This window comes from Natator depressus, chromosome 22 (genome assembly GCF_965152275.1).
Source record: "Natator depressus isolate rNatDep1 chromosome 22, rNatDep2.hap1, whole genome shotgun sequence".
Taxonomy (NCBI): Eukaryota; Metazoa; Chordata; order Testudines; family Cheloniidae; genus Natator; species Natator depressus.
This window is the reverse complement of record NC_134255.1, coordinates 19,511,994-19,538,831: the sequence shown is the minus strand read 5'-3', so window position 1 is coordinate 19,538,831 and position 26,838 is coordinate 19,511,994. Positions and strand designations below refer to the sequence as shown.

At 47.9% G+C, this 26,838-nt stretch overlaps 1 protein-coding gene and 1 long non-coding RNA gene across 5 annotated transcripts in view; one reads left to right on the top strand and one right to left on the bottom strand.

Annotated features, from left to right (window-relative positions):
- C2CD2L (C2CD2 like) overlaps positions 1-26,838 on the bottom strand; it is a 44,118-nt gene that overhangs the window by 15,325 nt on the left and 1,955 nt on the right. Inside the window, exons 1-11 of one of the 4 annotated variants that reach the window (XR_012636020.1) lie at positions 22,685-23,664; positions 16,621-16,716; positions 15,956-16,075; positions 14,146-14,256; positions 13,041-13,157; positions 7,326-7,440; positions 6,993-7,116; positions 6,474-6,538; positions 5,666-5,793; positions 4,815-4,947; positions 3,409-3,510 (exon numbers count right to left, since the gene is read on the bottom strand). Coding sequence is in view for 3 of the 4 variants with exons in the window: in XM_074936605.1 (XP_074792706.1) it covers positions 3,409-3,510; positions 4,815-4,986; positions 5,666-5,793; positions 6,474-6,538; positions 6,993-7,116; positions 7,326-7,440; positions 13,041-13,157; positions 14,146-14,256; positions 15,956-16,075; positions 16,621-16,716; positions 22,685-23,002 (1,468 nt within the window). In the remaining variant the exon portion in view is untranslated. Of the gene's footprint in view, positions 1-3,408; positions 3,511-4,814; positions 4,987-5,665; positions 5,794-6,473; positions 6,539-6,992; positions 7,117-7,325; positions 7,441-13,040; positions 13,158-14,145; positions 14,257-15,955; positions 16,076-16,620; positions 16,717-22,684; positions 23,665-26,838 lie in introns of those variants that run through there. The other 3 variants (XM_074936605.1, XM_074936607.1, XM_074936608.1) reach the window with 3 other exon arrangements.
- Positions 1,010-14,670, top strand: LOC141975915 (uncharacterized). The gene is made up of 3 exons (XR_012636021.1): positions 1,010-1,100; positions 8,224-8,496; positions 14,599-14,670. It is a non-coding gene; the product is annotated as an uncharacterized LOC141975915 (long non-coding RNA).

The window sequence follows — 26,838 nt, the reverse complement described above, 5'->3', positions numbered from 1 at the left end:
AATCCACCATGCAGTTTCAAATGGATGTGAGATTCTGCTTCACTTCCTGTCCTAAACTGTCGTGAAGATTTGTTTTATACTATTAAACAGCTGGTGTGTTTTATCTCAGAGATAAGAAGCAATCCATGTGTATACAAACCGTGAAGCACTTTGGGATGAGATGCCTTACAGACATCCAAGATTGATGAGACAGTGTCCGGAAGGAAATTAGGGAGTGTAGTAGAAATAGAGCCTGAGACATGAGGCCTGTATGAGGGGCTTGCTGTAAGGACTAAAGCCTGAACTAAAGTCAGGCCCTGCTGAGATTAAAAAAAAAAAACAAAAACAAAGAACAGTTACCTACCTATCGTAACTTTGGATCTGCAAGATGTGTTGCTCATGTTCATTCCCAGTAGGTGTGTGCACGCCGTGTGCATGGTCATTGGAAGGTTTTTCTCCTAGTGGTGCCCGTCAGGTCAGCTGTGGAGCCCCCTGGAGTGGCACCATTATGGCAGTGAATATAAGTCCCTGATAACCCGCCACCTCTTCAGTTCTTTCTTGCCGACAAAGGGGAGGCAAGTGGATCTTGGAATGGACATGTTCTTAGAGAAAATTCTTAGTAGCCGGCGACTGTCTCGCCGAGCCTTGGCCCTGGGTAAAGGAGGACTGCGGAAGCCTTCTCCTGTTACTCCGACCCCGCCTCCTGTTATAGTCTTTCCTCGGCTGAGACAGAGGCTTGAAATGCTTCCTTTGTGGGGCCGGCCTATGAAACCCCAAGGACTTTAAAGTCCCTCTAGAGCAGGGGTGGGCAAATGGAAACAGGAGTGTGCAAGAGGGTCTTGGTAGTATTGTGGATAGTCTTGATCAATGGCAAGGCCACCCTGGAAGGACCTTCTGGCATCAGAATGTCCACCATAAGGTCCATTTCTTCTGACACCTCCTCTGTTTGCAGGTCAAGATTTTGGGTTACTCTTCTGAGCAGCTCCTGATGGGCTCTATTGGCCAAAGCCGGTAAGGAGGCAGAAGAGCCCGTTACTGCCTTGTCCGGGAAGGAGGATGAAGAAGCCCTCATCGGCATGGGATCCTCCTGACCTTCAACTCTCAGAGGTACTCCTGTGCAGGTATTTAATGCGCAGTGGCAAATGCGATTCCGGACGCAAACTTGGTGCCAAATTTGGTGCTGGGCTGGGCGCTGGTCTCGGAACCCCTTGCAGACTCCCTCACCATGGCGGCAGATGGAGCTCCCTGTCTGTCCGAGGCAACCGAAAGGGTACCTGGAGCTTGGCCCCTGGGCTTGATGATACACCCATGAGGTCCAGGATGGCCACTGAGTGGGTGCCTGCCACTGTGGTGGCCAGGGCATCATCGGAAGTTGCCGCATCTCGTTATGCCTGGAGCGACAAGACCGGTGCCAGCTGCATCTGGAAACATATGACTCCGGCTCAGAGTCTGATCTCAGGCTCCATGGCGGTGCCATGTGGGACAGTGCCAGTGATCGATGCTGAGGCAAGGATGACTGGCTCTGCTGGTGCCGGGGAGTGCTGGGTTGCCACCTCTATGAGGTCCCTGGCGGCCTCAAGTGCCTCAGGAGTGGACGGAATGTCCAACTCCCTGATTTGGCTCTCCCGTCCCAGAGAGTCCAACGGAAACAGACTCCATGGTTCCGCCTGGGTGGCCAGAGTCAATGGTACCGGCTGCCCCTGAGCAGGAGCCGAGTGTCCCAACGTGGGATGCACTCTGCAGGCACCCTCGCACTCCCTTGCTCAGACTGTCGGCAAGGGCCCCCTTTCGGCTCTCCTCTGCTTCTTATGCGGCACTGGCAAGTGAGATCAGTGCTGAGAATTTGCCAAACTTGTCTTCGGTGCCAGAGAGCGTTGGTACCATGGGTATCTGGACCGGTCCTCTTCACAACGAAGCACTGGGCTTGGATCCCAAAGCGGTCTGAGCCAGCTGGGGATGGAGAGCCGACTGCATAAGTAGAAGCTTAAGTCTGAAGTCCCTCTCCTTCTCAGTCCCTGGGGGGAAGCTCCTGAAGATCTTCCACTTGTAAGCCTGGTGGGCTTCCCCCAAGCACTTTAAGAAGGAGTTGTGAAGCTCTCCCCTGGGCATAGGCTTCTGGCAAGACCCGCAGGATCTGAAGCCTCGAGACCGAGGCATACCTCGGTCCCTGGAGGAGAGTAGGAAAATAGGGGGTGGAGGGTAACCTCCAACAGAAACTTATCTATGAACTAATTATATAGGATACAAGAACAACTGTTTGCTAGGAGAACAGCTTGCCCAAGGCAAGAGAACAAAGCAGCTCCAACAACAACACTGGCGGTAAGAAGGAACTTAAGAGGTGGCAGGTCGGCAGGGACCTATATTCACCTCCATAGGAGTGCCGCTCCATGGGGCTCCAGAGTTGTTTTGACAGCTCCCGCTAGGGGAAAAACCTTCAGACTATGTGTGCACGCCATGTGCAAACACTACTTGTAACTGACATGAGCAATCACTTGAAGAAAACCAAGTTTGCAAGAGTCAAGCTATGAGCAGAAGTCAGGCGCTGTTACAAAACATGCCTATTTGCAAGTTCACAGAACCTGGCAGAAATAGGACTGGTATTTCAAAAAACCACAAGCACTTCTTGGCACTAAGTATTCATGTAAACATATTCTAGAAGGTTAGTGCCAGAACACCCTAATACCAAGATATGGTGGAAACACATTCCATGAAGATGGTAACAGGGACACACTGGCCCTCTTAAAGGTAAGGTCAGGATGACAGCAGTGATGGACAGAGATGGTTTGATCTAACCAACATGTACAAAGTAAAGGGTGGTAACTAACCACGTCAGAAGGGTAATAGGTAACTTGTTTGTATCAGTGTATAAAGAGGGGGTCTTTGTCTGGCTGAGGAGAGGGAATGGCAAGTCCCAGTCCTGCCATTCACTGAGCTAGTCCATTGTAACGGGCATACATGCATTAGTGGTCCTGTAGAGTCTTTGGGATACTAGGACTGTGCTTTGACAACAATAAACCTGGCTGAACATCTTTGCTACAGAACAGAGTCTGTGTCTCTTTGGGCAGTTTGATCGAGGTCTGTTGTGTCAGCTATCTGCACAGAGCTGGGACAGTATACACTGAGAGCACGCACACACGCAGCTAACAATTGACAACAAGGAGTAGAGGGTTGGGTTTTTAACTAACCCATTCTTCCCCTTAGAGTGACTCAGGAAATTTGCTTCAATGATCATGAAGAATTCTAGGTTTGGAATGTAGAACCATATGGAACATTCTAATCCAAGAGGCTCCTCCTGCAGTGGGGCCATGAGGATGAGCTGCATTTGGCCACTGCTGATGAGTCTCACCAACTCAATCCCCAGCTCTTCACTGCGAAGGAGGAGAGAGCGCCTTTGCTCCAGATTAAGATCTCAGTTTCCTGTGCACTTACAGCTGTTGCTGGGTGAGGCACTGCTGGGACAGCTGCTCTCTGAAAGCCTTGTCGTCGTCTTCTCTGTCACTTCCACTTTGGATGGGGACCTCGAGGGTGAATCTAGACTCAAAAAGGAAAGAGGCACAAAATTAAGAAGAGCCAGGCCTCAGCTGAGGTCACCTGCCTTTTGAGGAGGATGAAATTAACTCACCATTTCCCCATACAGACACAGGGAGGTGAACTCTTTGGGGGACTCCACTGGACCCCTTACATCCAGAAGGGCTTGTTTACAAAACACACACTGAGAGGAGTGATCTCCATCAGAGATGGGGCAAATGTATTGTGTAGCAGCCCAGACACTAGACCTAGCATACCCAGATAGCTCAGTGGTTTGAGCATTAGCCTCCTAAACCCATAGTTATGAGTTCAATCCTTGAAGGGGCCATTTTGGGATCTGGGGCAAAAATTGGGGATTGGTCCTGCTTTGAGCAGCGGGTTGGACTAGATGACCTCCCGAGGTCCCTTCCAACCCTGATATTCTAGGATTCCCCACCCCATCCCAGGAAAAAAAAAAATATATATATATATATATATATATTAAAACAGTGACACCAGGGGAGCAAACTGCAAATCTCCTCTTCACTCCGTCTGAAAAATGTGCCAAGCAAAGGGATTCTTACAATCCCACAGCAGGGTGGAAGGGGATTTGGGTCTGTCAAATAATATGTAATGCTCTGTGCTGACAAATTAACATCCCAAAACACATGCGTTCAGTACTATCCCCATTTTATTGATAAGGAAATTGAAAGAGAGAGGGGGAAGTGATTTGACCAAAGTCATATCAAAAGCCAAAAACAGTCCAGGGATTAAAACCCACATCTCCAGACCGTCTCTATTAAGTGTGGTTGAAGAAGCTTATCATTTTACATTTATCTCCCCAGGGTTAGCAAAGTGCCAACAGCATCCTCCAAGGGTACAGCAAGATTCCCCAAGCGTCCCTAGCCTCCGTTTGCCAGAAGCTGGGAATAGGCGACTGCGGATGGATCACTTGATGATTACCTGTTCTGTTCATTTCCTGTGGGGCACCTGGCATTGGCTGCTGTCAGAAGACAGGATACTGGGCGAGATGGACCTTTGGTCTGACCCAGTATGGCCGCTCCTACGTTCTTAAGTAGCTCGTAGGAAGTGAAATAGCAGTGCTACCACCTACCACCACCATCTCCACTCGCAGTGCCGACAGTAACCCTTCTTCCCCGCTGCAAAAGGAGCGCATTGAAGGGATTGTTGGATCTGACTGCTACAAAATTTATCTATGTACCACAGATCTAGGCCTGACAAGATAAGAGTTAACTTCATATTGCTAAAGCAGCCACCAGCAAAGTCTTAGACACCTGCCCCTGTATGAAGTCCTAATCAGTCCTTACCCAGCTTACAGTCCACCTTGGGCCTTGACTGGACGGTGGTGACAGTGGTCACAATGGTGCCATCAGGCATGATGGTACGGTCCATCTCGATTTTTTTGGTGGGCGTGATGCTGGTGCGCAGTGATGTGGCATACTGGGGATTCGGGGACAAAGGAGACTCGTGGTAGAGCAGCTTAAAAGAGAACAGGATGCAAATAAGTCACAGAGTCTCTACCTCTGGTGACACCCCAGGCGAGAAAGGCTGTAAAGGCCTGACTTCCACTCAGAGCTCACGTGGTAAGAGGATTAAGCGTGTGAGCTTGCACAGAGCAGCAATCTATGACCCCAGAGCTTTAGGCTGCTCTTGGGTTATTAACTGAGAGGCACAGCCCACTATCCCTTTCCCACCCACACTGCCCTCCAGAAGTGGCATATTTTCCTTCATCCCCAGTTACACAAGCAGCTTCCAGGCCTCGTCTTTTATCTGCTAAGCCTACAGTGTCGAAATCTGAGAGCGTGAGCCTGGATCCCATTGCTGTGCACTGAAGGCCCTAACATACATCACTATCAGTGAAGTGATAGCTGCATAAGCAGTTTCATCAGGCCAGGAAGACATATGCCCCTTGTTATATCACACTGTCCTCGAACCAGGAAGGCCAACCATCCGCCATCCATTACCACTCCTTCAGTCAGCTGTAGGGAAGCTAGAGAGTAAGGGGGAAGACAATACCATTCTTCACTCTAGAAGCTTCGTTTGCTGCCACTGTATCATTCCCAGATCCTGAATTCCAGTTCCCTGTGGAGTGGCCTGTCATCTAGACGACACTTCCCTGGCAGAACACTTCACAGCTCTTCATAGGTCATATGTTTACCTCCAGTGTAAGGGTAGCCGCAGGTGTGAGCAGCTGCCCAGCTCCTGGAGTCAGGGAATAGACCATCCTCCCAGATGGTTGTTTGCTGCAGGAGTCAAGTGAAACAGCAGTATGTCCCAGAAGCACATCTGTGAGAGGAAGAACAAACTCAGCCCAGACACCCCCCAAAAGCCCCTTTTTGCCTTTGGGGACTTAACTCCATGACCCCACGAGGCAGCCTCAGAGTTGCAGTAGCTCCTTAACCACAGGAGGGTTCAGTGGGACTTTATGCTTGTACTTCACCACAAACCAATTGAGAGAGTCTCCTCGTCCTGTGAAAATAAGGTGGAGTTTTGCAAGTTCCTTCAAACTCAGGTCCTGCAACTAGTGCAACTGAACCGAAATCCAACTGCTCTCTGTAATGCTCATCTGGCATCGAGTAGCATACTCCCCTCCTCCTTTCAGCCAGATCATGCAATGGCTTGGTGGTTTCTAGGCATCAGAAGGGCAAAAAGGAAAGCCTCTGGCCCAAAATCTAGGTTTGAAGATGTCAAACCTGAGAACTATAGTGAGTGTTTTTCATTAAATCAGAAGTCCAGTCTGGGTGGGTATGTGAACATTCCCTGGGGAATTTGCAGCCCAAACACTGTGGCTTGCACTGAGACACTCGGTTTTCAATGTGTGGGTCTTGTGAACTGACCAGCCTTTTTCCGAGGAGAAGATTTTCACTTGTAAAGATCTCAGGGGCTGTTGTAACACCAGGAATGACTCTCTTGAATCCTGTGATTTTGAGCCTTACTGGGTACGGTTTATGGCTGATCATACTCACTCTCCCCACCACTGCTCTTCTCCAGTACTCTCAGCTTCAACTCTTTACTTCGTGGCCCCAGCTCCCTGTCAAGACAGAAACAGGAGGATTGGTGCCCGGCACATGTCAAAAGACTTCCACCCAAGAACTCCTTTCCTCTGACTGACCCTATTCCTCACCCACCTCCACCTTTTCACAAGAATTTACCACACCCTTTTTTTGGTGGGTGATGATAAAAGAAGGCTCCTGCTCCAAATGTGAGGTGCACTTGCACAGCTGCAAAGAACATGAGGGGAGGTGGAGCAGCAGTGCTACAAATCAGAAGTGAAATTATTATCTGGATTGGGGTGCACTAGAAAAACTACATGGGTACTCAGGATGGGAACAGCAGGGATATGAACACTAACTTCTGCCAATACAAAGAAATTTACATCTAGGATAGTTGGCATCTGAAATATACCCATCCCTAATGTACCCCAGAGACCTGGCACACTGGCTGCAACCCTCCCTTAGCTGAAAAAGCAAACACCTGCTCCTTACAGCATGAGCTCCTCATTCCACTCCACTGCTCCTGCAGTGCTGGAAATGCTTGCTCTCGCTGGCTTTGTCCACTTCTGCTGCAGAGGACTGTCTAGCTCGGCTACACAGCATAGCTTCCCACCTCCTGGGATAGAGAACACGGCTCAGAGGAAATGGAAATGAGGATGAGAGGATCAGAGTTCTACAGAGTGAATTATTAGGATATTGCTCAGCATGCTGGCATCCCTCTAGCCCATACCCTGAAGACCATCAGAGCAAAGTGTCTTTTCATCCTCTGAAGTCAAACACACTTACACCCCCTCCCCCGAAGGTTGACTGGTTTCTCCTTCTTACCTCCTTCCTCCTCACAGCTCAAGTTGAGCACCTGCATATGCCGGAGAAGCAACTTGGACACTGTCGGGGCCACTATATTAGATGGGGACTCTCGGGACAGTTTTTCACAGGACATCTGAGGAATAAAATAGGAGGTAGACAGATCAACGATGCCTAACTGAAACACCCCCACTAATCCCTTTCTCCAACCAACAGATTGGAGTAAAAGGACCACAGTAGGCCAGACGGGAACATTAAAAGGGAAGACATAGCTCAGTGAGAAGGAGGCTGAATAACCTCAATCAACAAAATGCAGTACTGACTGTTATGATATGCATCCCTGATTGTCCTATGGCAACTCATGGTATCCAGCATGAATACAGCAGAGAAGCCATTCATGAACTTGAGCTGGTCCCAGAGCAGCCCACAGCCTATTAATCTGTGGAGGAGCCTGCGCAGGGAAGTGACTATGAGAGCACCATTGCTTAAGACAACAGAGCAAACAGAGGAACTGACTATAGGGATCAAGTCTGCACTGCCTATGGAGGATAGGTGAAATAAGTCAGACATTCTATTAGCTTGTTAATTACCGTTTCTGGGTGGTCTCCTCTGCACTCACCTGCACATCCAGTCCCCACTCTTCAGCCCAGATTCCATTTCCTCTGTTCCTTTAACACTCTAATACAGGTGTGGGCAAACTTTTTGACCCAAGGGACACATCTGCATATGGAAATCGTATGGCGGGCCATGAATGCTCACAAAATGGGGGTTGGGGTGCGGGAGGGGGTGAGGGCTCTGGCTGGGGGTGCAGGCTTTGGGGTGGGAAGCTCGTAGAAGGAAGGTAATATGGATGGGGGGTGTTCAGCTGTTGTGACTGTACTGGATGTGCTATGTTTGTTTGTCTGTCTTTCTTCCACAGGACAGAAGCAACTTTGTCTGTGCAAAGTGCAGGCTGGTCTCCATATTGGAAGAGAAGGTTCAAGGTCTGGAGCAACAGGTATTAACTCTGTGTTGCATAAGAGAAACTGAAGATTTCCTGGACACACGTCAGGATATGCTTCTACGGGCACAAGGTTCTAAAGATTCAGAGGAGACTGCACATCAGGGACAGGAGGACGGTGAAGAAATTTGGCATCATGTGATCTCCAGAAGAAAAAAGGGGAACGTCCATGTACCAGCAACGCAGATACAGGTAAGTAACCGTTTTCATGTTCTCTCCACAGGTACTAATGCGGAGAGTGGACCAAATGATACGTCTGAGGGAAGGGAGCAGAAGGAGACTCTGCCGATTGGAAGGCATGACATGCAGTGTCCTAGGGTTGTGGGTTCCACAACCACCGCTCCCAAGAGAAGGAGGCGGGTGGTAGTGGTCAGGGACTCTCTCCTCAGGGGGACTGAGTCATCTATCTGCCGCCCCAACCGGGAAAACCGAGAAGTCTGCTGCTTGCCAGGAGCTAAGATTCGCGATGTGACGGAGAGACTGCCGAGACTCATCAAGCCCTTCGATCGCTAGCCCTTCCTGCTTCTCCACGTGGGCACCAATGATACTGCCAAGAATGACCTTGAGCGGATCACTGCAGACTACGTGGCTCTGGGAAGAACGATAAAGGAATTTGAGGCGCAAGTGGTGTTCTCGTCCACCCTCCCCGTGGAAGGAAAAGGCCTGGGTAGAGACCGTCGAATCGTGGAAGTCAATGAATGGCTACGCAGGTGGTGTCGGAGAGAAGGCTTTGGATTCTTTGACCATGGGATGGTGTTCCAAGAAGGAGGAGTGCTAGGCAGAGACGGGCTCCACCTAACGAAGAGAGGGAAGAGCATCTTCGCAAGCAGGCTGGCTAACCTAGTGAGGAGGGCTTTAAACTAGGTTCACCGGGGGAAGGAGACCAAAGCCCTGAGGTAAGTGGGGAAGCGGGATACCGGGAGGAAGCACAAGCAGGAGCGCGTGAGAGGGGAGGGCTCCTGCCTCATACTGAGAAAGAGGGGCGATCAGTGGGTTATCTCAAGTGCCTATACACAAATGCACGAAGCCTGGGAAACAAGTAGGGAGAACTGGAAGTCCTGGCAAAGTCAAGGAATTATGATGTGATTGGAATAACAGAGACTTGGTGGGATAACTCACCTGACTGCAGTACTCTCATGGATGGATTTAAGCTGTTCAGGAAGGACAGAAAAGGTGGGGCAGTTGCATTGTATGTAAGAGAGCAGTATGACTGTTCAGAGCTCAAGTATGAAACTGCAGAAAAACCTGAGAGTTTCTGGATTAAGTTTAGAAGCGTGAGCAACAAGGGTGATGTCGTGGTGGGAGTCTACTACAGACCACCGGACCAGGGGGATGAGGTGGACGAGGCTTTCTTCCGGCAACTCGCAGAAGTTACTAGATCGCACGCTCTGGTTCTCATGGGAGACTTCAATCATCCTGATATCTGCTGGGAGAGCAATACAGCGGTGCACAGACAATCCAGGAAGTTTTTGGAAAACGTAGGGGACAATTTCCTGGTACAAGTGCTGGAGGAACCAACTAGGGGCAGAGCTCTTCTTGACCTGCTGCTCACAAACCGGGAAGAATTAGTAGGGGAAGCAAAAGTGGATGGGAACCTGGGAGGCAGTGACCATGAGATGGTCGAGTTCAGGATCCTGACACAAGGAAGAAAGGAAGGCAGCAGAATATGGACCCTGGACTTCAGAAAAGCAGACTCTGACTCCCTCAGGGAACTGATGGGCAAGATCCCCTGGGAGAATAACATGAGGGGGAAAGGAGTCCAGGAGAGCTGGCTGTATTTTAAAGAATCCTTATCGAGGTTACAGGGACAAACCATCCCGATGTGTAGAAAGAATAGTAAATATGGCAGGCGACCGGCTTAGCTTAACAGTGAAATCCTTGCTGATCTTAAATACAAAAAAGAAGCTTACAGGAAGTGGAAGATTGCACAAATGACCAGGGATGAGTATAAAAATATTGCTCGGATATGCAGGAGTGAAATCAGGAAGGCCAAATCACACCTGAAGGTGCAGCTAGCAAGAGATGTAAAGAGTAACAAGAAGAGTTTCTTCGGATATGTTAGCAACAAGAAGAAAGTCAAGGGAAGTGTGGGCCCCTTACTGAATGAGGGAGGCAACCTAGTGACAGAGGATGTGGAAAAAGCTAATGTACTCAATGCTTTTTTTGCCTCTGTCTTCACGAACAAGGTCAGCTCCCAGACTGCTGCACTGGGCAGCACAGCATGGGGAGGAGGTGACCAGCCCTCTGTGGAGAAAGAAGTGGTTTGGGACTATTTAGAGAAACTGGAAGTGCACAAGTCCATGGGGCCAGATGCGCTGCATCCGAGAGCGCTAAAGGAGTTGGCGCTAAAGGAGTTGGAGCCACTGGCCGTTATCTTTGAAAACTCATGGCGATCAGGGGAAGTCCCGGACGACTGGAAAAAGGCTAATGTAGTGCCCATCATTAAAAAAGGGAAGAAGGAGGATCCTGGGAACTACAGGCCAGTCAGCCTCACCTCAGTCCCTGGAAAAATCATGGAGCAGGTCCTCAAGGAATCAATTCTGAAGCACTTAGAGGAGAGGAAAGTGATCAGGAACAGTCAGCATGGATTCACCAAGGGCAAGTCATGCCTGACTAATCTAATTGCCTTCAATGACGAGATAACTGGTTCTGTGGATGAAGGGAAAGCAGTGGACGTGTTGTTCCTTGACTTTGGCAAAGCTTTTGACACGGTCTCCCACAGTATTCTTGCCAGCAAGTTAAAGTAGTATGGGCTGGATGAATGGACTATAAGGTGGATAGAAAGCTGGCTAGATCGTCGGGCTCAACGGGTAGCCATCAATGGCTCCGTGTCTAGTTGGTAGCCGGTATCAAGTGGAGTGCCCCAAGGGTCGGTCCTGGGGCCGGTTTTGTTCAATATCTTCATAAATGATCTGGAGGATGGTGTGGATTGCACCCTCAGCAAGTTTGCAGAGGACACTAAACTGGGAGGAGAGGTAGATACGCTGGAGGGTAGGGATAGGATACAGAGGGACCTAGACAAATTGGAGGATTGGGCCAAAAGAAATCTGATGAGGTTCAACAAGGACAAGTGCAGAGTCCTGCACTTAGGACGGAAGAATCCAATGCACCGCTACAGACTAGGCAGCAGTTCTTCAGAAAAGGACCTAGGGGTTACAGTGGACGAGAAGCTGGATATGAGTCAACAGTGTGCCCTTGTTGCCAAGAAGACCAATGGCATTTTGGGATGTATAAGTAGGGGCATTGCCAGCAGCAATGGGGTTCCAAAGAGGATGGCTCTAGACTGTTCTCAGTGGTAGCAGATGACAGAACAAGGAGTAATGGTCTCAAGTTGCAGTGGGGGAGACTTAGGTTGGATATTAGGAAAAACTTTTTCACTAGGAGGATGGTGAAACACTGGAATGCGTTACCTAGGGAGGCGGTGGAATCTCCTTCCTTAGAAGTTTTTAAGGTCAGGCTTGACAAAGCCCTGGCTGGGATGATTTAATTGGGGATCGGTCCTGCTTTGAGCAGGGGGTTGGACTAGATGACCTCCTGAGGTCCCTTCCAACCCTGATATTCTACGATTCTATGTGGGGCCAGAAATGAGGAGTTCAGGGTGCAGGAGAGGGCTCCGGGATGTGGTGTGGGGGGTGAGGGTTCTGGCTGCGGATGTGGGTGGGACTGGGAGATGAGGGGTTTGGGGTGTAGGAGGGTACTCCAGGCAGGGACCGAGGGGTTCAGAGGGCAGGAGGGGGATCAGGGCTGGGACAGTGGGTTGGGGCACGGGTGGTGGGCGCGGTGAGGATTCCGGCTGGGAGTGCAGGCTCTGGGGCAAGGCTGGGGATGAGAGGTTGGGGTGTAGGAGGGTGCTCTGGGCTGCGATTGAGGGCTTTGGATGGGGGGCACGGGAGGGTGGCTCAGGGGTGCAGGCTCCGGGCGATGCTTACCTCAAGCGGCTCCCGGAAACAGCGGCATGTCCCCGCTCCGGCTCCTACGCAGATGCGCAGCCAGGCAGCTCTGCTGTGCGCTGCCCCATCCACAGGCACCGCCCCCACAGTTCCCACTGGCCATGGTTCTGGCCAACAGGAGCTGTGTGGGCAGTGCATGGGGAAGAGGCAGCATGTGGAGCGGAGCCCCCTGGCTGCCCCAACACATAGGAGCTGGAGACGGGGACATGCTGCTGCTTCCAGAAGCCATGCGGAGTGGCCCCCGACCCTGCTCCTCAGCTGGAGTGCCAGAGCAGGGCAAGCCCCAGACCCCGTTCCCCAGCAGGAGCTAATGGGCCGGATTAAAATGACTAGCAGGCCGGATGTGGCCCACAGGCCGTAGTTTGCCCACCCCTCCTCTAATAGATATCGGCCAGCCAGCCAGTGATCCTCCCCAATCCCCACTGCTTTCAAGGCATACGGGGAAGGAAAAGACATCAAACCCATGTTCTTATCTAGTCTGGTTTCCCCATCTCAAAGTGGCCAGCACCCACTATTCCAGAAAAAGATAGAAAAAGCCTATAATAGACAGTTATGGATTTAACCCATAGGGGAAGTTTCTTCCTAATTCCTGGCAGTTAATAGCCATTTTATGACCTAAAAAATGAGTTAACAGCCATGTAGTTTTAATCCCAGCAGTATAATGGAGAGTATTAACCTCCCCAAACACATCTAACGCTTTTTGATTCATGCCATGCTCCTAACCTTGGTAATCTTGTTGCAGTGACTTCCACAGGCTGATTAGGCTGAAAATTAGGAGAGCCTTACCACATTAGTACCAGCAGTGCATGCCTTCAGATTCACCATCATGGCAGGCTGGGTGCTGACAACTGAGTCCTCAATCAGGTCCTTTATGGTGGACAGATCCACTTTCACATCATTCTTCTTCCCAGCAAACCAAAATGAAAAAGACCCCCCCCAAAAAACCAAAACAAGCCAAGTTACTGGAACAGTTTCCTCCTTAGAAGATAATTTGCTTTCCTGATTTCTTATCAAAGCCATTAAGACGGCCCCAGTCGACCTCCCACAGGGTCATACTCAGCCCATGCCATTTGTCTATATTGCATTCCCTCTAGGGTTCCTAAAAAGGGGTAAACCAGATGTGTCACTCACAGCTTATGTACATAGTACAGCTTATATATACACGGTGTACATGCACATACATCCATACTCTCACAGTGTTTCAAAGCAAATGGGTTAAGGCCAAGTGCCTGCAATTTCCCCAAGAGCTGCATTCACTCCAAATCATGACAATAGTCATTAGAGCTCCCCAAACTATCACAAGCGTGTGAGACGGATGAGTGACGAACCTGCTGCACTTTGGAGACAGCAGCTGGATTGCTACACTGAGTCAGAAAGAAGAAACCGGGGGAAGCCAGATTCTCAGTACACACATACCACACAATTAAGACTTATGGGATTGGAGGGACTAAACAGGAAATGCTGTAGGGGGCACAAGTGCGCCAGTGTCCACTTCGTTAAGCGGTTAATATTGTGGGTTGTGCCTGCACTAACTTTTTTGAGGAACTCTCCTCCTGTAGCAGCTCCACCACTGGCAGCAATGCTGGGAGAACTTGTGTACACAAGCATCTCTCCCTGCTCAGAGAGCGCAGCGAAAACAGCTGTAGCTGCTAGCACCTTGTCTACACTAGTGCTTCCACTGGTGGTGCTGCACCAACGCTAGTTCAAGAGTGGAAGATCCCACTCCTCGCCCTTTAATCAAACAATCAGAAGATACTAATATAGACAAGGGTATAGAGTCGAAAGGCTGCCAGCTCCTTGCCTTTCCCAAGTTACAGCCCAGTACTGGGTTCAGCCCACCATGCCTGTTCTCAGCCCCAGCCCCACTTCCTTGCTCCTCCAGTTTGCTCACTTCACGAGGCTGAAGTTTCGGAACAACTGAAAGGTTCAAGTCTGGTCGGTCCTTGAATGTCCATGACACCAGCAGGCCCTCATTCTGCATCTCCTCCAAACGGATCTCCACCTGGCTCAGGTCAAAAGAGGACCATTAGGAATCAACTTGTTATTAGATGCCCTGTTCATTGATTTGGGATTAAATCACCAACAGGGCCTCATGTAACCTAGTACGGTGAAAGGGCAAAGAGAACCATCACAAACCAATCTGTGCCAAATAGTTTGTAAACAGAGGGCTTGCTTATGGTATGCCAGCATGATATTCAGAGTCCAGAGAGGTAAGAACCATCCCAGAAAACCTCACTGACCCAAAGAAAGATCAGTAATAGCCATCCTGATTTCTCACCTCTATGTGAAGCACAGAGACTGGTGAGAGGAGAATAAGACTATAATATGTCTCATTATTTCACAGATTGAACAGAAAGCCTGGAAGGTGACACGAAGAACAAATTGGCTATAAATACAGGACCTCCGCTGAGACCAATCAACCAACCATTGCCAGTTCTGAGCACGGACATTTACAGTAATGATAATTTTTGGGGGGAACTGGATTGAGAACCAACTGGGCCACCAAATAGCCTGGAAATGGGCAAATACAACCTGGGCTGGATTTGAATCTGTAACTTCAATGCAGAAGGCTCCACTGCTCCATTCCCCAATCCCACTGAGCAACACAGTCTCAGTGAAAATGCATTTCCAACAATGCTTTCTTCAGAAGGAGCCCAGACCTTGGAGGCTTTCAAGAAGGATCTTACAAACAACTCAGCAGGAAGCTATTGGGAGTTATTTTTCTTTTAAATTAATTTGGGATTAAAAGGGCTGTTCTCTGGGAAAAGTTTGGAGATACCCAATAAATGAAACTGTCAAAAGGGAGAAAACTTCTTATGAGTGAGGTAAGGAACCCTGGATCAACAGAGCTAAACACAGAGTTTCCCAATTATGGATTTCTTTTCCCACAGACAAGAAAAATCCTTTGTTTATAACACAGATGGGTCACAGAGCTCTTTCACATTTTGCAGTAGAGCCTGACTATGTGGACTCCATGCTTCCTGTCCAGCCTGGCAAAAAACAGCATGTTACAAAAACACAAATAGGCCATTACCATGCCTCAGAAATCCAGTCACTGGATTTTGTTATGCCTACATAGACAGGGTCTATAGCAGGGGTGGCCAACTTGTGGCTCCAGAGCCACATGCGGCTCTTCAGAAGTTAATATGCGGCTCCTTATATAGGCACTGACTCCGGGGCTGGAGCTACAAGTGCTAACTTTCCAATGTGCGGGATGGTGCTCACTGCTCAACCCCTGGGTCTGCCACAGGCCCTGCCGCCATTCCACCCCTTCCTGCCCTCTCCCCTGAGGCTGCTACGTATGCCCTTGCTCCTCCCCCTCCGAGCCTCCTACACACCAAAAAACAGCTGATCAGGAGGTGTGGGAAGGGAGGGGGAGGCGCTGATCATCGGGAGGCACTGGGAGGAGCTCATGGGGGCTGCTGACATATTACTGTGGCTCTTTGGCGACGTACATTCGTAAATTCTGGCTCCTTCTCAGGCTCAGGTTGGCCACTCCTGGTCTATAGCAAGTTTTATGTCATGATTCTCAGAAAGCAGCTCCCTGAACACACAGCTCAGGGAAATCCTGCTAACCCCACAGTTTTGACAGGAGGATTGTTATCATGACTCATGCCAGCTCTTCCCTCCTGCAGACTTGAAGAACAGTTAGGGGACAGGGAAAGAGGAAGTCTTTAACCCAGCAATTTAGCATTCATTACCTGGGCTTGCAGCAGAGCTAAGGTGACATGATAGGTATCCACGGAAACAGCAGCTGGAGACTGCTGAGTGACAGAGACTGGGAACTTCACAGCATCAGCTGACAGATGGCAGTGCAACACCTGGACAGAAGAGAGAGGAGAGTCTGCAGCAGCCTCCCTGAGAGAATTGGGTTGAAGGGGAAACAGACAGAAGCCAGGGGAATGCAAATACTCATGACTGGAGAGGACTGTCAAGGGGTGCTCATGGTGTGACCATAGTTACCTCAAGAATTTGCTGCTTAAATCTTTGATGTACTCTTACTGAATCGCCTCTGTTTTACAAGGTCCCCTCTATTTTGAATTGTACGGCTGTGATGTTGAGAGTCCAACAGCACTGATCAGAGCCAAGAATAGTGCAAGATGCAAGCACTGTGTCAATTTCCCCAGCCAGCTCAGTCAACTCCTGACCTGCACCCCCACTACTATCCCAGACTGGAGCTTGCCCCTACAGCTATTCCAATATCGAATGGCCCCCTCCTCATAGCTCTGACATCTCAACCCTGGCCTGCAGCCCCATTCCCGCATCCATTGTCCCAGTCTTAAAGGCCAAGTATATTGTAGAATATACACTAGCACTCAGTGAAAAGATACAGAGCACAGCAAAATGGAGAACGGCAGTGCCTTACCATACTGTGGTCTGCCTGGTCTGTGCAGGTCACGTGACTTATATTCACCGCTGGTGGTTGCTGAGGACTCTCTTCAAATGTGATTTGGACTGAACTCTGGGGTGAGAGAATCTAGTTAGTCCCCAAACAAGGTCAATTTATCTAAAAGCCATTTCAAGGAATGTTAGCAATTCCAACAAGAGGCTTCCAGAAATGTTACATGGCAGTCACGTGAGAACAGTGTGAGCGCAGAGCAGCATCCATACAAGAGGACAAGTGGGTGACAGTGAGAGTAGGCATCATGCTGAGGGGCACAAGTTCACCACTGGAGGCTCAGATAGGAATCACTACCCAGCCGCGCACACAGTATAGGGAGAGGAACTCTTCCTTGCCAACGCTCCATAGCTCAAAGGCTTTGTTTATGAATAGCTCCTTATGCATTTAGCCCTAGGGTGTTACAAAAAGGTATCACTCAGGAGGTATCCATTAAACACAGATCTCAGCAGGGATGGAAATTATAGCAACCCATGATATCTGAACCCAAGCATCCATGGCTGCTGCATCCCCAAAACCAATATTTCAGAATAGAGTCTGGCAACCCAGTCGCAGCTACAAAGTTACCCCACATAGTTCTCCTTGGGGCCAGAGACACTTCAGAATCCCAAAACCCCTCACATGGCAACGTGGCTTTCAAGAAATAGCATCAACAAGAGCATCTACTCAGTTCTTTGCTTGTTACCCATGAACTCACTAAGGGCAGCAGCAAAGATTTTTTAGGGAGAGAGAGGGGAAAGAGAAACAAGAAACAGACAGGAGCTGCAGTCACACTAGGAGGGTTTTGGTGAATACATAAATCACGTGAAAGAACACTGTGTCAAAGGCAGAGGGACTGCAGTGACAGAGATGGCAATTTTCAGAGTAACAGCCGTGTTAGTCTGTATTCGCAAAAAGAAAAGGAGTACTTGTGGCACCTTAGAGACTAACCAATTTATTTGAGCATGAGCTTTCGTGAGCTACAGCTCACTTCATCGGATGCTCACGAAAGCTCATGCTCAAATAAATTGGTTGGTCTCTAAGGTGCCACAAGGACTCCTTTTCTTTTTTAGAGATGGCAATGTCAGATCACATGGGGGGGTTGTGGCTGATGCCAATCTGATTTAACAATTTGTTTTTGGGGCCAAATTATTTCAAGCTGGGTTTGATTCTACCTGCCCCCCGCATCAATTCCAGTTTAGTTGCTTGTCTCCAGATTTGGAAAAGTTTTTTTTTAAAAAAAAAAGGCCCTGATAAAGCTTTAAGCTCATGAACCCAGTTCATTTAATGTAGACGATACTCCAACCACAAGGGAAAACTGTGCGAAATATGGAGTACACAAGTGGTGGTGGGGTCTGCTTCTGAGATAACAAAATGGGCACCACTCCCAGAGCTTTTGCCTCCAGGTGGCAGTAGGCAAGTACCTCCCTCTCCACAGCTGCAATCTGCTTCTGGGAAGCATGCTGTCACATAAGCACAGTGGCTAGACCTGTATTTGCATTTTGCAGTATACCCTCAGGATGTCTGACATCTCACCGCATTGAGTAAATATGGCAGCCACCACCTTCAAGTTCTGCTTCCCTTCTCCCCAGAGAATCAACATCCCACTATTTCAGCGCCTCAAGCTATGGCACCCCCATAGCTGAAGAGAGGACTCCAGACCTTAATTTCTGTCCTCTCAGGAGAAACCTGAGCATCCCTGTCCTTGCATTTGTTTTTGCCACTCAGAAAGATGCCTCACTTTGACTTCCATCCACAGCCAATCTGGGGGTGAGCTGCTCTGTTCTTTTGGAGTGATTCCCCTCTGGGCCTGCAGAGATGACTAGGGTTTAGGAGAGGACAGAGAGAAAGCAAGATGCCTAGAGCTGTGCTTCTATTTCACAGCACAGCAGATAAAACACTGGGTATTACAGTGTCATGGGAGCTCACCTGCTGGGAGGCAGGTTCAGATGCTGCTCCTTATCAGAGGTCAGCATGAGGCTGGACATGTCCCCCCATAAGGGGAATGAAAAACCTGGAGAGAGTACAAGAGCCAAACTGCAGCTTTTCTCGCAGCTTCAGGAAAAAAAAAAAAAAAAAGATTCCAGCTGCAGCTACCTAATGATGATGCAACCTTCACACTCAAAAGAATCTCACTAGTTATAAAGGTACCTGAGCATAAACCAAATGCTCCCTGAGCTCCAATCTGCAGACCGTCTGCTACAACAGTCCTGGGATCTCAGGCAAAAATTCTGCCAATGTTCCTCCATCCTGACCCAGAGTCCCGCTGCTCTTTCAGTCATGGGCTCCTGGCACACTAGTCCGCTGACATCTCTGTCCTAACCTGCAGCTGCCCTACAATTCCAGCTCTGAGTTCATCCAAACAAGAGCCATAGCTGTGATGCAAATGGCTGATCCGAAACATGAACAAGTGTTTAAGACAAGAAGTGAAAAAGTAATTTTCGCTTGAGCCCTAATTTTGAACCGAGGTGTCCTGAGGTGAAAAGCTGGTGCTTTAACCCTTTTGCACCATGGAGGCCTTTTTGTGTCCCCTCTTCCACGCTTTGTCTCTGTTTAGCTAATCCACCCTCCCATCAAAACACCTCTTTGACAGGGTAGTCCATCCCCTTAAAGGTAGTAGGGTCTAGAGGCATCCCACTCCTGTCCCATGGATGTGGCCTCTTTAGATGGGGTACCCAAGCATCTAGGAAAGTCACAAAGGCAAATATGGGGAGAGAGGAAGTGGTCCTGAGAAATAGTCTGTGTTTGGGGAAAACGTGCTACTATTCTTCTAAGGAGCAGGAGTCTTGTAGAGTTAGTCTGGGAACGAGAGCTGTATATATTCTGTCTCTTCCCTCAGGGCAGACACACATTAGCAGGAGAAGGCTGCCTCCCTGCTGACCCCTCAGAGCCGGGGACTAATTGGAGAAGCACGCCTGCTGGAGGAGAAGCTGGCTGAAATCCACAAGAGGAGCCCTGGGCCTCTGCACCAAAGGAGGGAGCAGCTTCACAGACAATCCCCAGCCCAAGAGGAAGGGCTAGAAAGACCCCTAAACCTAAAGGGAGGAGGCCAGGCACTTTTAGTTACATTTCTACAGGTATCTTACAAGATTAAAACCAGCGCTGAAGACATTGAAACGTACAGTTCCCCTGACAGATTATATCTTCTCTCTCACCCTTTGGATATAGCATCATTGCGGGAGGGATAGCTCAGTGGTTTGAGTATTGGCCTGCTAAACCGAGGGTTGTAAGCTCAATCCTTGATGGGGCCATTTAGGGATCTGGGGCAAGAATTGGGGATTAGTCCTGCTTTGAGCAGGGGGTTGGACTAGATGACCTCCTGAGGACCCTTCCAACCCCGATATTCTATGATATGACAGGCCATGCAACCACATCAGGAACCCACAACACAGCAACAGAATGGGTATCCACACCAGGTACTTGCATCCTTTGTGATGCAGAGTCCATATCCACAGTAGGGCACTTAATGGGCTGGAACACACTGCTTTAAGGCTGTTAACCTTTATAAAATGCTTTTTACCATCTCTTCTGGGGCACGGTTGGGTTAAATATATTTTTAACATTACTTAACTAGTAACACTTGAGATTATTAAAACAAAGAATTTTTAGTCATGCTGCTTGTTTAGGTTGTGGGTTTCTTTCAGCTTGGACAAGGCAAGCAGGAGTAGTAGTTGCTAGTGAGTTTTCCTTGCCAGTGGTTGTGCATTACTGCACTAAAAAGTGCAATGTTTAGATTGGAAAAAAAAAAAAAAAAAACCAGAAAATATTTATTCAACACACTTTCAATGGAGTTATTTTTTTTAAATGTTTCTATTCAATTTAGCATTTGTGAAAGTTAGACTTCACGAACCCTGAATTTGGATAGCAACTTTGACAACATCTTGTGGGGTAAAGCTGAGAGAGACTTATGTGGTCTGAACTTTCATCATATTCCTTATTTCATAACATTGCTTTCTTATTTATTCCATTCTGCTTCTTGGCCAGGTTAAAACCTATTTCAGCAACATAAACTGTGGAAGGCAGTCAGTACTGAGTTTGGTAGCCCTATTAGGCTAACTGTTACTGTCTGGACAACAAAGTCATTTTAATCACTTCCTGTAACATTTCCTCCATGAAAAAATATGCCACATTTGTGTAGCCCTCTGATATACTGTGTACATAAGTAATAAGCTAAAACATATACAAAGTCTACAGTCAGCCTCATTATCCTATCAGGAGATTGTCTTTCTGAACACTGAATTTCTGTGTTTCACTTTGTATTTGAAAAATCAATGGTATATTACTGTAATTTTATATGCAAATGAGAGATTACAAGACAAGTGTTTCTTCCTGTGCTGTACAGGATTTGCTACATTCAATGTTACTGACTAACTTGCCTTCCCCCAAGTCTGTTTTGTGTATGTCAGCAAGTTAATCACCGGAGATCTACATTGAAGCAAGTGAATTAACAACAGAATTACAGGGGAAAGTTACTTGGCTTTATGCTGTGGAAGATAATTATGGAAACATGTGAGTTTAGGCCTCAAGGCTCCACTGATCAGGCTATACTTCCAGACAGCTTCGTTATGCACTATCATTTCAAATGCAATCCGCAACAACATGGGGCTTTCCCCTTGGATAAAACATTCCCTGCCTCCCCAAAAATACACACAAATTTTATATCCATTTTCTCCCCTCGTTGAGGCAGCAAAGTCCTGGACGTGACAAAGATAATAAACTTGTCAATCTCCTTCTTTGGTGTGAACATGACTTCGAACTAGCCTTCAGGGACTTTTGTCTCAGACTTTTAGAAGCCTATAGCAACCTCTTAACGCTCTAGAAAAGGCCAGGACATCCACGAACCTTTCCATCACAGCAGGCAACCTCAAATACTGGACCCACTATACCTGTACTCTCTTTGGGTGCAGAATGGAAGTCATCACCTTGCAGGCACTGTGGGATGCTACATTTGTTTCCATGAGGAATCAGTTAGGAATATTCTTTTTTAGGAAATTCAATACTAAAACCTATGATAATGCAATATTAAGGCTTAGAGATTAAAGTGAACGTTGGCCAGGAAATTCAGAAGTTAAGATTACTGTGGAAGCCTTTTAGTGGCAATGTCAGATAGTTTTACGTTACTTAGAGTTGTGCGCTAGAAAATAGTTTTACAAAACTTACTGTTAAACAGAAATCTCGGTATCTTTTAGAACAAAAATAGTTCATATTTAAAGTATTCTTAAAATACTTGCAGTGCTTACAACCACAGCATAGTATTAGGCTAGTGCATGAAAGCCAGAAAATAAAATTATCTAGTCTATTATCATTGTTCCAAATGAGCAAAAGGTAGAACCTAAAAACAGAAATGTTAAGGATAAAAAGTCTCATTTTAAAGTATGCTCAGGTTTAGTAACTATGGGCATTAGTGGGAAAGTAACTATTGTACATTATATTAGTCTGACATATCCCACTACACTTAACAGATTACATATGATAGCACAAAACAAATTCATTTATGCAAGTGATCAGATGTCCCACAAGGAAGAGACTTGGCACAATGTGGGGATTTTCTGAAAGGTCTTTTCCATCTCTAACTTCCATTACCGTGATTGTGAAAAAACTTTACTTTCCATTTCTGGTTTCAGTGCACCTAAATTCTCATTATTAACACTGCATGACTAAGGACAAGCCAAGACCCCAGCTCCCAATGTCCCACTCTACTCGGGCTACAGACAGGTCCCCCCCTTTACCCATTCAATGAGTATTTGGACAGGAGTCAGGGAAATCCACAGCAATTTCTGTTTTCCAGAGCACTTTAAGGTTAATCTGAGGAGGGATGAAAGCCCCTCCCTTTCATGCCACTTGCCACTTTATAGGCAACCCCGATTTTGTTCTTTGGAGGCCAATTTCACACAAGCTGGGGGAGGCAGAGAATGGGGTTAACAGCAGCTATTCAAATGACATTTCTGTGAGGTGTACAAACACCCGACCCCCTAAACGCTGACCCCATAATCCAGTTGGAGTTACTGCCCCATGCCCGGCTCCGGCCCAGCACCTCCTCCCTGCCTCTTACCCCGTGCCTGCAGGCCTGCTCGTTGAGGGCTCGCACCCAAGCTCGCTGCCAGTTCTCCCGGAAGGATCTGAAGGCGAAGAGCGAAGCAAGGAGCCCTCTGGCCCCCGCTACCGCCTCCTCGGGAGCTCCGTCCGGGGCCACCCGCAGTCTCAGTAAGGACTTCCAGATGCCTGCTTCCCTTAGAGCTCCTCCCGAGGTCTCCGGCTTTCCCCGGCCGCTCCACACGCCCCGGGAATACTGCAACAGCCAGGCCGAGACGGTGAGCAGGGAGGCGGCGAAGAGCAGCACCAGAGCCGCCCAGCCCAGCTCCAGCTCCATGGTGCTCTCTGCTCAGCAACTTCGGGGAGGCTAGTAAGGGTTTCACGGGGGTCCGGGGGGCATGATTGGGGGAGGGGAGCCGCCCAGGGCCTCACCCCGATCTCCGGCAGTTGTACGGGAGCATCTCAAGGACCGGGGCCTGCCCAAATCTCAGTCACTACTCCCGGGATAAACACGGATTTCCCGGGAAAAGGGAGGAGGGAAGGACGCTACCGGTCTCCCTTATGATAGGCGAGGGTGGTGGCTCCCGGTCTCTCCCCAGCTCCTCCACTCGCTACATTGTATCTGCTCCGCGTTCCATGCTGGCCGAGCCGCTGATGCGCGGCTCCATATACGCTCCTTAGCTGCACTCTCCCTGGGGCTGGTTCAGGCGGAACCGAGCTTCTACCGGGGAAAAACCAACCGGGGCTGCGTGCGCAGAGCTAATGCTGACAAGGGAGCTAGGGCGCCCCGCCTCCTGCTGGGCGGACTCCTTCAAGGCGCCGCTCCGCCTCCTCCAGAGGAAATGAGAGTGCCTTGGTTTCTGCGCTCTCTCAATGACCCCACAGCGCCACAAGCCACGGAGAGCACGGATCCGGCCTCTGCTGCTGCAATAGCAGCGGGGTTTGTTTTTGTTGTTGCAAAACTGCAAACGCAGCCACTCATTCACCCTGAAGCCAAATGAGAAAGAAGCCTCGTCCCTAGCAGGCTCTTGCAGTCCCTCCAGCACGGGAAAGGCAAAGAAGGGCGGATGGGTGTCACTGTCTCAGCTGATGTGTTCGAATAATCAGGGGTTGGTACATGTAGGAGTAGATAGGCAAGGAGACGGTCCCCTCCCTCTGGGAGGTTCAGATACTGGCGTGTTGGATTGCCGTAGTCATACTTGATTATCCCTGTGTTATACAGGTGGGGAAATTGAAGTGCAGAGATGGGGAACTGCTCAAATTCATACAGGTAGTGGTACTGTGGTAGTGAGAGAAATAAGATTTTATATTTATATAATGGCTTCTATACAACAGCTCTTTAGAGTCTGATTCTCCCAAGCCTTGCATTTTGTATAGTCATTTACTGTGGATGTAAGATGCTATTGCCATGTGAGTGGAGAATTGTGATTGGGAGGCATTTTACACCCAATAGCCATAAGTGCTTTCAGAAGATACCCGAGCGAAGATAAGCAGGACCAATATAAAGACAGCGCTACTGAAGTGCAACCACATTTGTGCTGGGTGTCATTTATCTAACATGCAAGTACAAGGGGAGGGGAAATTCTGGAAAATGGCAAATCCCTGTTCTTAAAAAAGGAGACACAGGCACTGAATGTACAAGTACGTATGTGCTCAGCTTCAAGTATGGTGAGAAGCCTTAATAATTGGGGATTAGTAAATGGGATTGATTACTCATGTAATTTGAATTAAGCACATACATAAGGATGTGCTGGGTCAGGCTCACAGGGATAGTTTCATGGTTAGAACAGAAGGCTGAGAGTTACACCTCTGAGTTCTAATACCAACTCTACCATTGTTCACTGTGTGACCTTGGGCAAATAATTTCACTTCTCTGCACTAAGTTTCTCCATCTGTGAAACAAATTATTCTGACTTCCTTCATGGGGAGAAGAGGTGAAGGGTGAGGCTTGAATGAATTATGTATGTTAAGCCTTTCAGACCCTCAAATAAAAGGAGTTACATAAGTACAAAGTATTATTATGTACAATATCTTCAGTGGTCTTCCAGAACAGACAAATCCTCAGGCCCAGATCCAGGTTTCCTTCTTTTCTTTATGTTTCCCACGTTGGGGGGGATAGTTTGAGGAAGACTCAACCTACAAAGAATGGCTCAGGTGTGGGACTCTCCATCGCATCCTCTGCAGTGATGACTAATGCAAAGATTTCATTGAGCTTCTCCTTAATGGCCTCATCTTCCTTGAGTGCTCCTTTAGTCCATCACTCATCCAAGTAGCCCCAGTGATTGTTTGGCAACGTTCCTGCTTCTGGTGTACTTAAAATATTTTTTGCTGTTAGCTTTTGTGTCTTTTGCTAGTTGTTCTTAATTCTTTTTAGGCCTGCCTCCCTAATTACACTTGACTTGCTAGAGTTTATGCTTTCTATTTTCCTCAATAGGATCTGACTTCCAGTTTTGAAAGGGTATCTTTTTGCCTCTGTTTCTTTTACTCTTATGCTCTAATAAATTTGTTAGTCTCTATGGTGCTACAAGTACTCCTGTTCTTTTATGTAGCCATTGTGGCATTTTGGGACTGCTTACTATTCATTTGAATTTGGGGTATACATTTAGTTTGAGCCTCTATTATCGTGGTTTTTTATTTTTAAAGTTTCCATGCACCTTGCAGGCATCTCACTCTTGTGACTGTTCCTTTTAACTTCTGGTTAACTAGCTTCCTCATTTTTGTATAGTTCCCCTTTCTGAAGTTAAATGCTACTGCAGTGGGCTTCTTTGATATTTCCCCCCTATAATGATGTTAAATTTAATTAGATAATGGTCTAGTCAGCTATATTCGTCTCTTGGTCCAGATCCTGAGCTCCCCCTAGGACTAAATCAATAATTACCTCTCCCCTTGTGGGTGCCAGGACCAGCTGCTCCAAGAATAATGTCTAGAAACTTTATTTCTGAATCCCTTCTAGGGTGACATGAACCCAGTCAATATGGGGATAGTTGAAATCCCCCATTATTATTGAGTTTTCTACTTTTATAGCCTCTCTGATCTCCCTGAGCATTTTACAATGACCATCATCATCATCCTGGTGAGGTGGTCAGTAGTGTATTCCTACTGCTATACTCTTATTATTCAAACATGGAATTTCTATCCAGAGAGATTCTATGGTACGGTTTGATTCATTTAAGATTTTTACTATATTTGATTCTATGATTTCTTTCACATATAGTGCCACTCCCCCACCAGTATGACCTATTCTGTCATTCCCGTGTATTTTGTATCCTGGTGTTAGTGTCTCGTCGATTGTCATTATTCCACCAAGTTTCTGTGATGCATATGATATCAATATCCCCATTTAATACCAGGCACTCAACTTCACCCATTTTAGTATTTAGACTTCTAGCATTTGTATGCAAGCACTTATAAAATCTCTCACTTTTTAGTTGCCTGCCTTCATGTGATAGAATTGTATGAGACTCTTTTTCATTTGACTGTTTCTCTTGAGTTCCTACCAGTACTTTATCAACTTCTATCCTTTCCTCTTCACTAGGATATAGAAAATCCCTGTTAACTTATCCTCCTCTGTGGGATGTCTCTGTCCGAACCGTGTGCCCCTCTACACCTGTCTCCTTTCCCTCAGCCCTTAGTTTAAAAACTCCTCTATGACCTTTTTAATTTTACATGCCAGCAATCCGGTTCTGTTTTGGTTTGGGTGGAGCACATCATTCCTGCATAGGCTCCTCCTTTCCCAAAAGGTTCCCCACTTCCTAATAAACCTAAAACCCTCCTACCTACCCTGTCATCTCATCCATGCATTGAGACCCTGCAGTTCTGCCTGTCTAACTGGCCCTGCATATGGATCTCTCTATCTTTTCCTATGTCACTGGTACCTACATGTACCACGATCACTGGCTCCTCCCCATCATTGTACATAAGTCTATCTAGATGTCTCAAGAGATCCGTTACCTTCGTACTTAGCAGGCAATTCACCATCCTGTTCTCCCTGTCATCACAAATCCAGCTAGCTATATTTCTAATGATCGACTCCCTCCATTACTATTACCTGTTTCTTCCTAATAACTGGGATTCTCTCCCCCATCATCTGGAAGGAGGGTCCCAACTATGGGATTGTTTCCCTCTGCTCCAGTATGATGTTCTCTTTCCCTGAAACTTTCAGCCTCCTCAAAA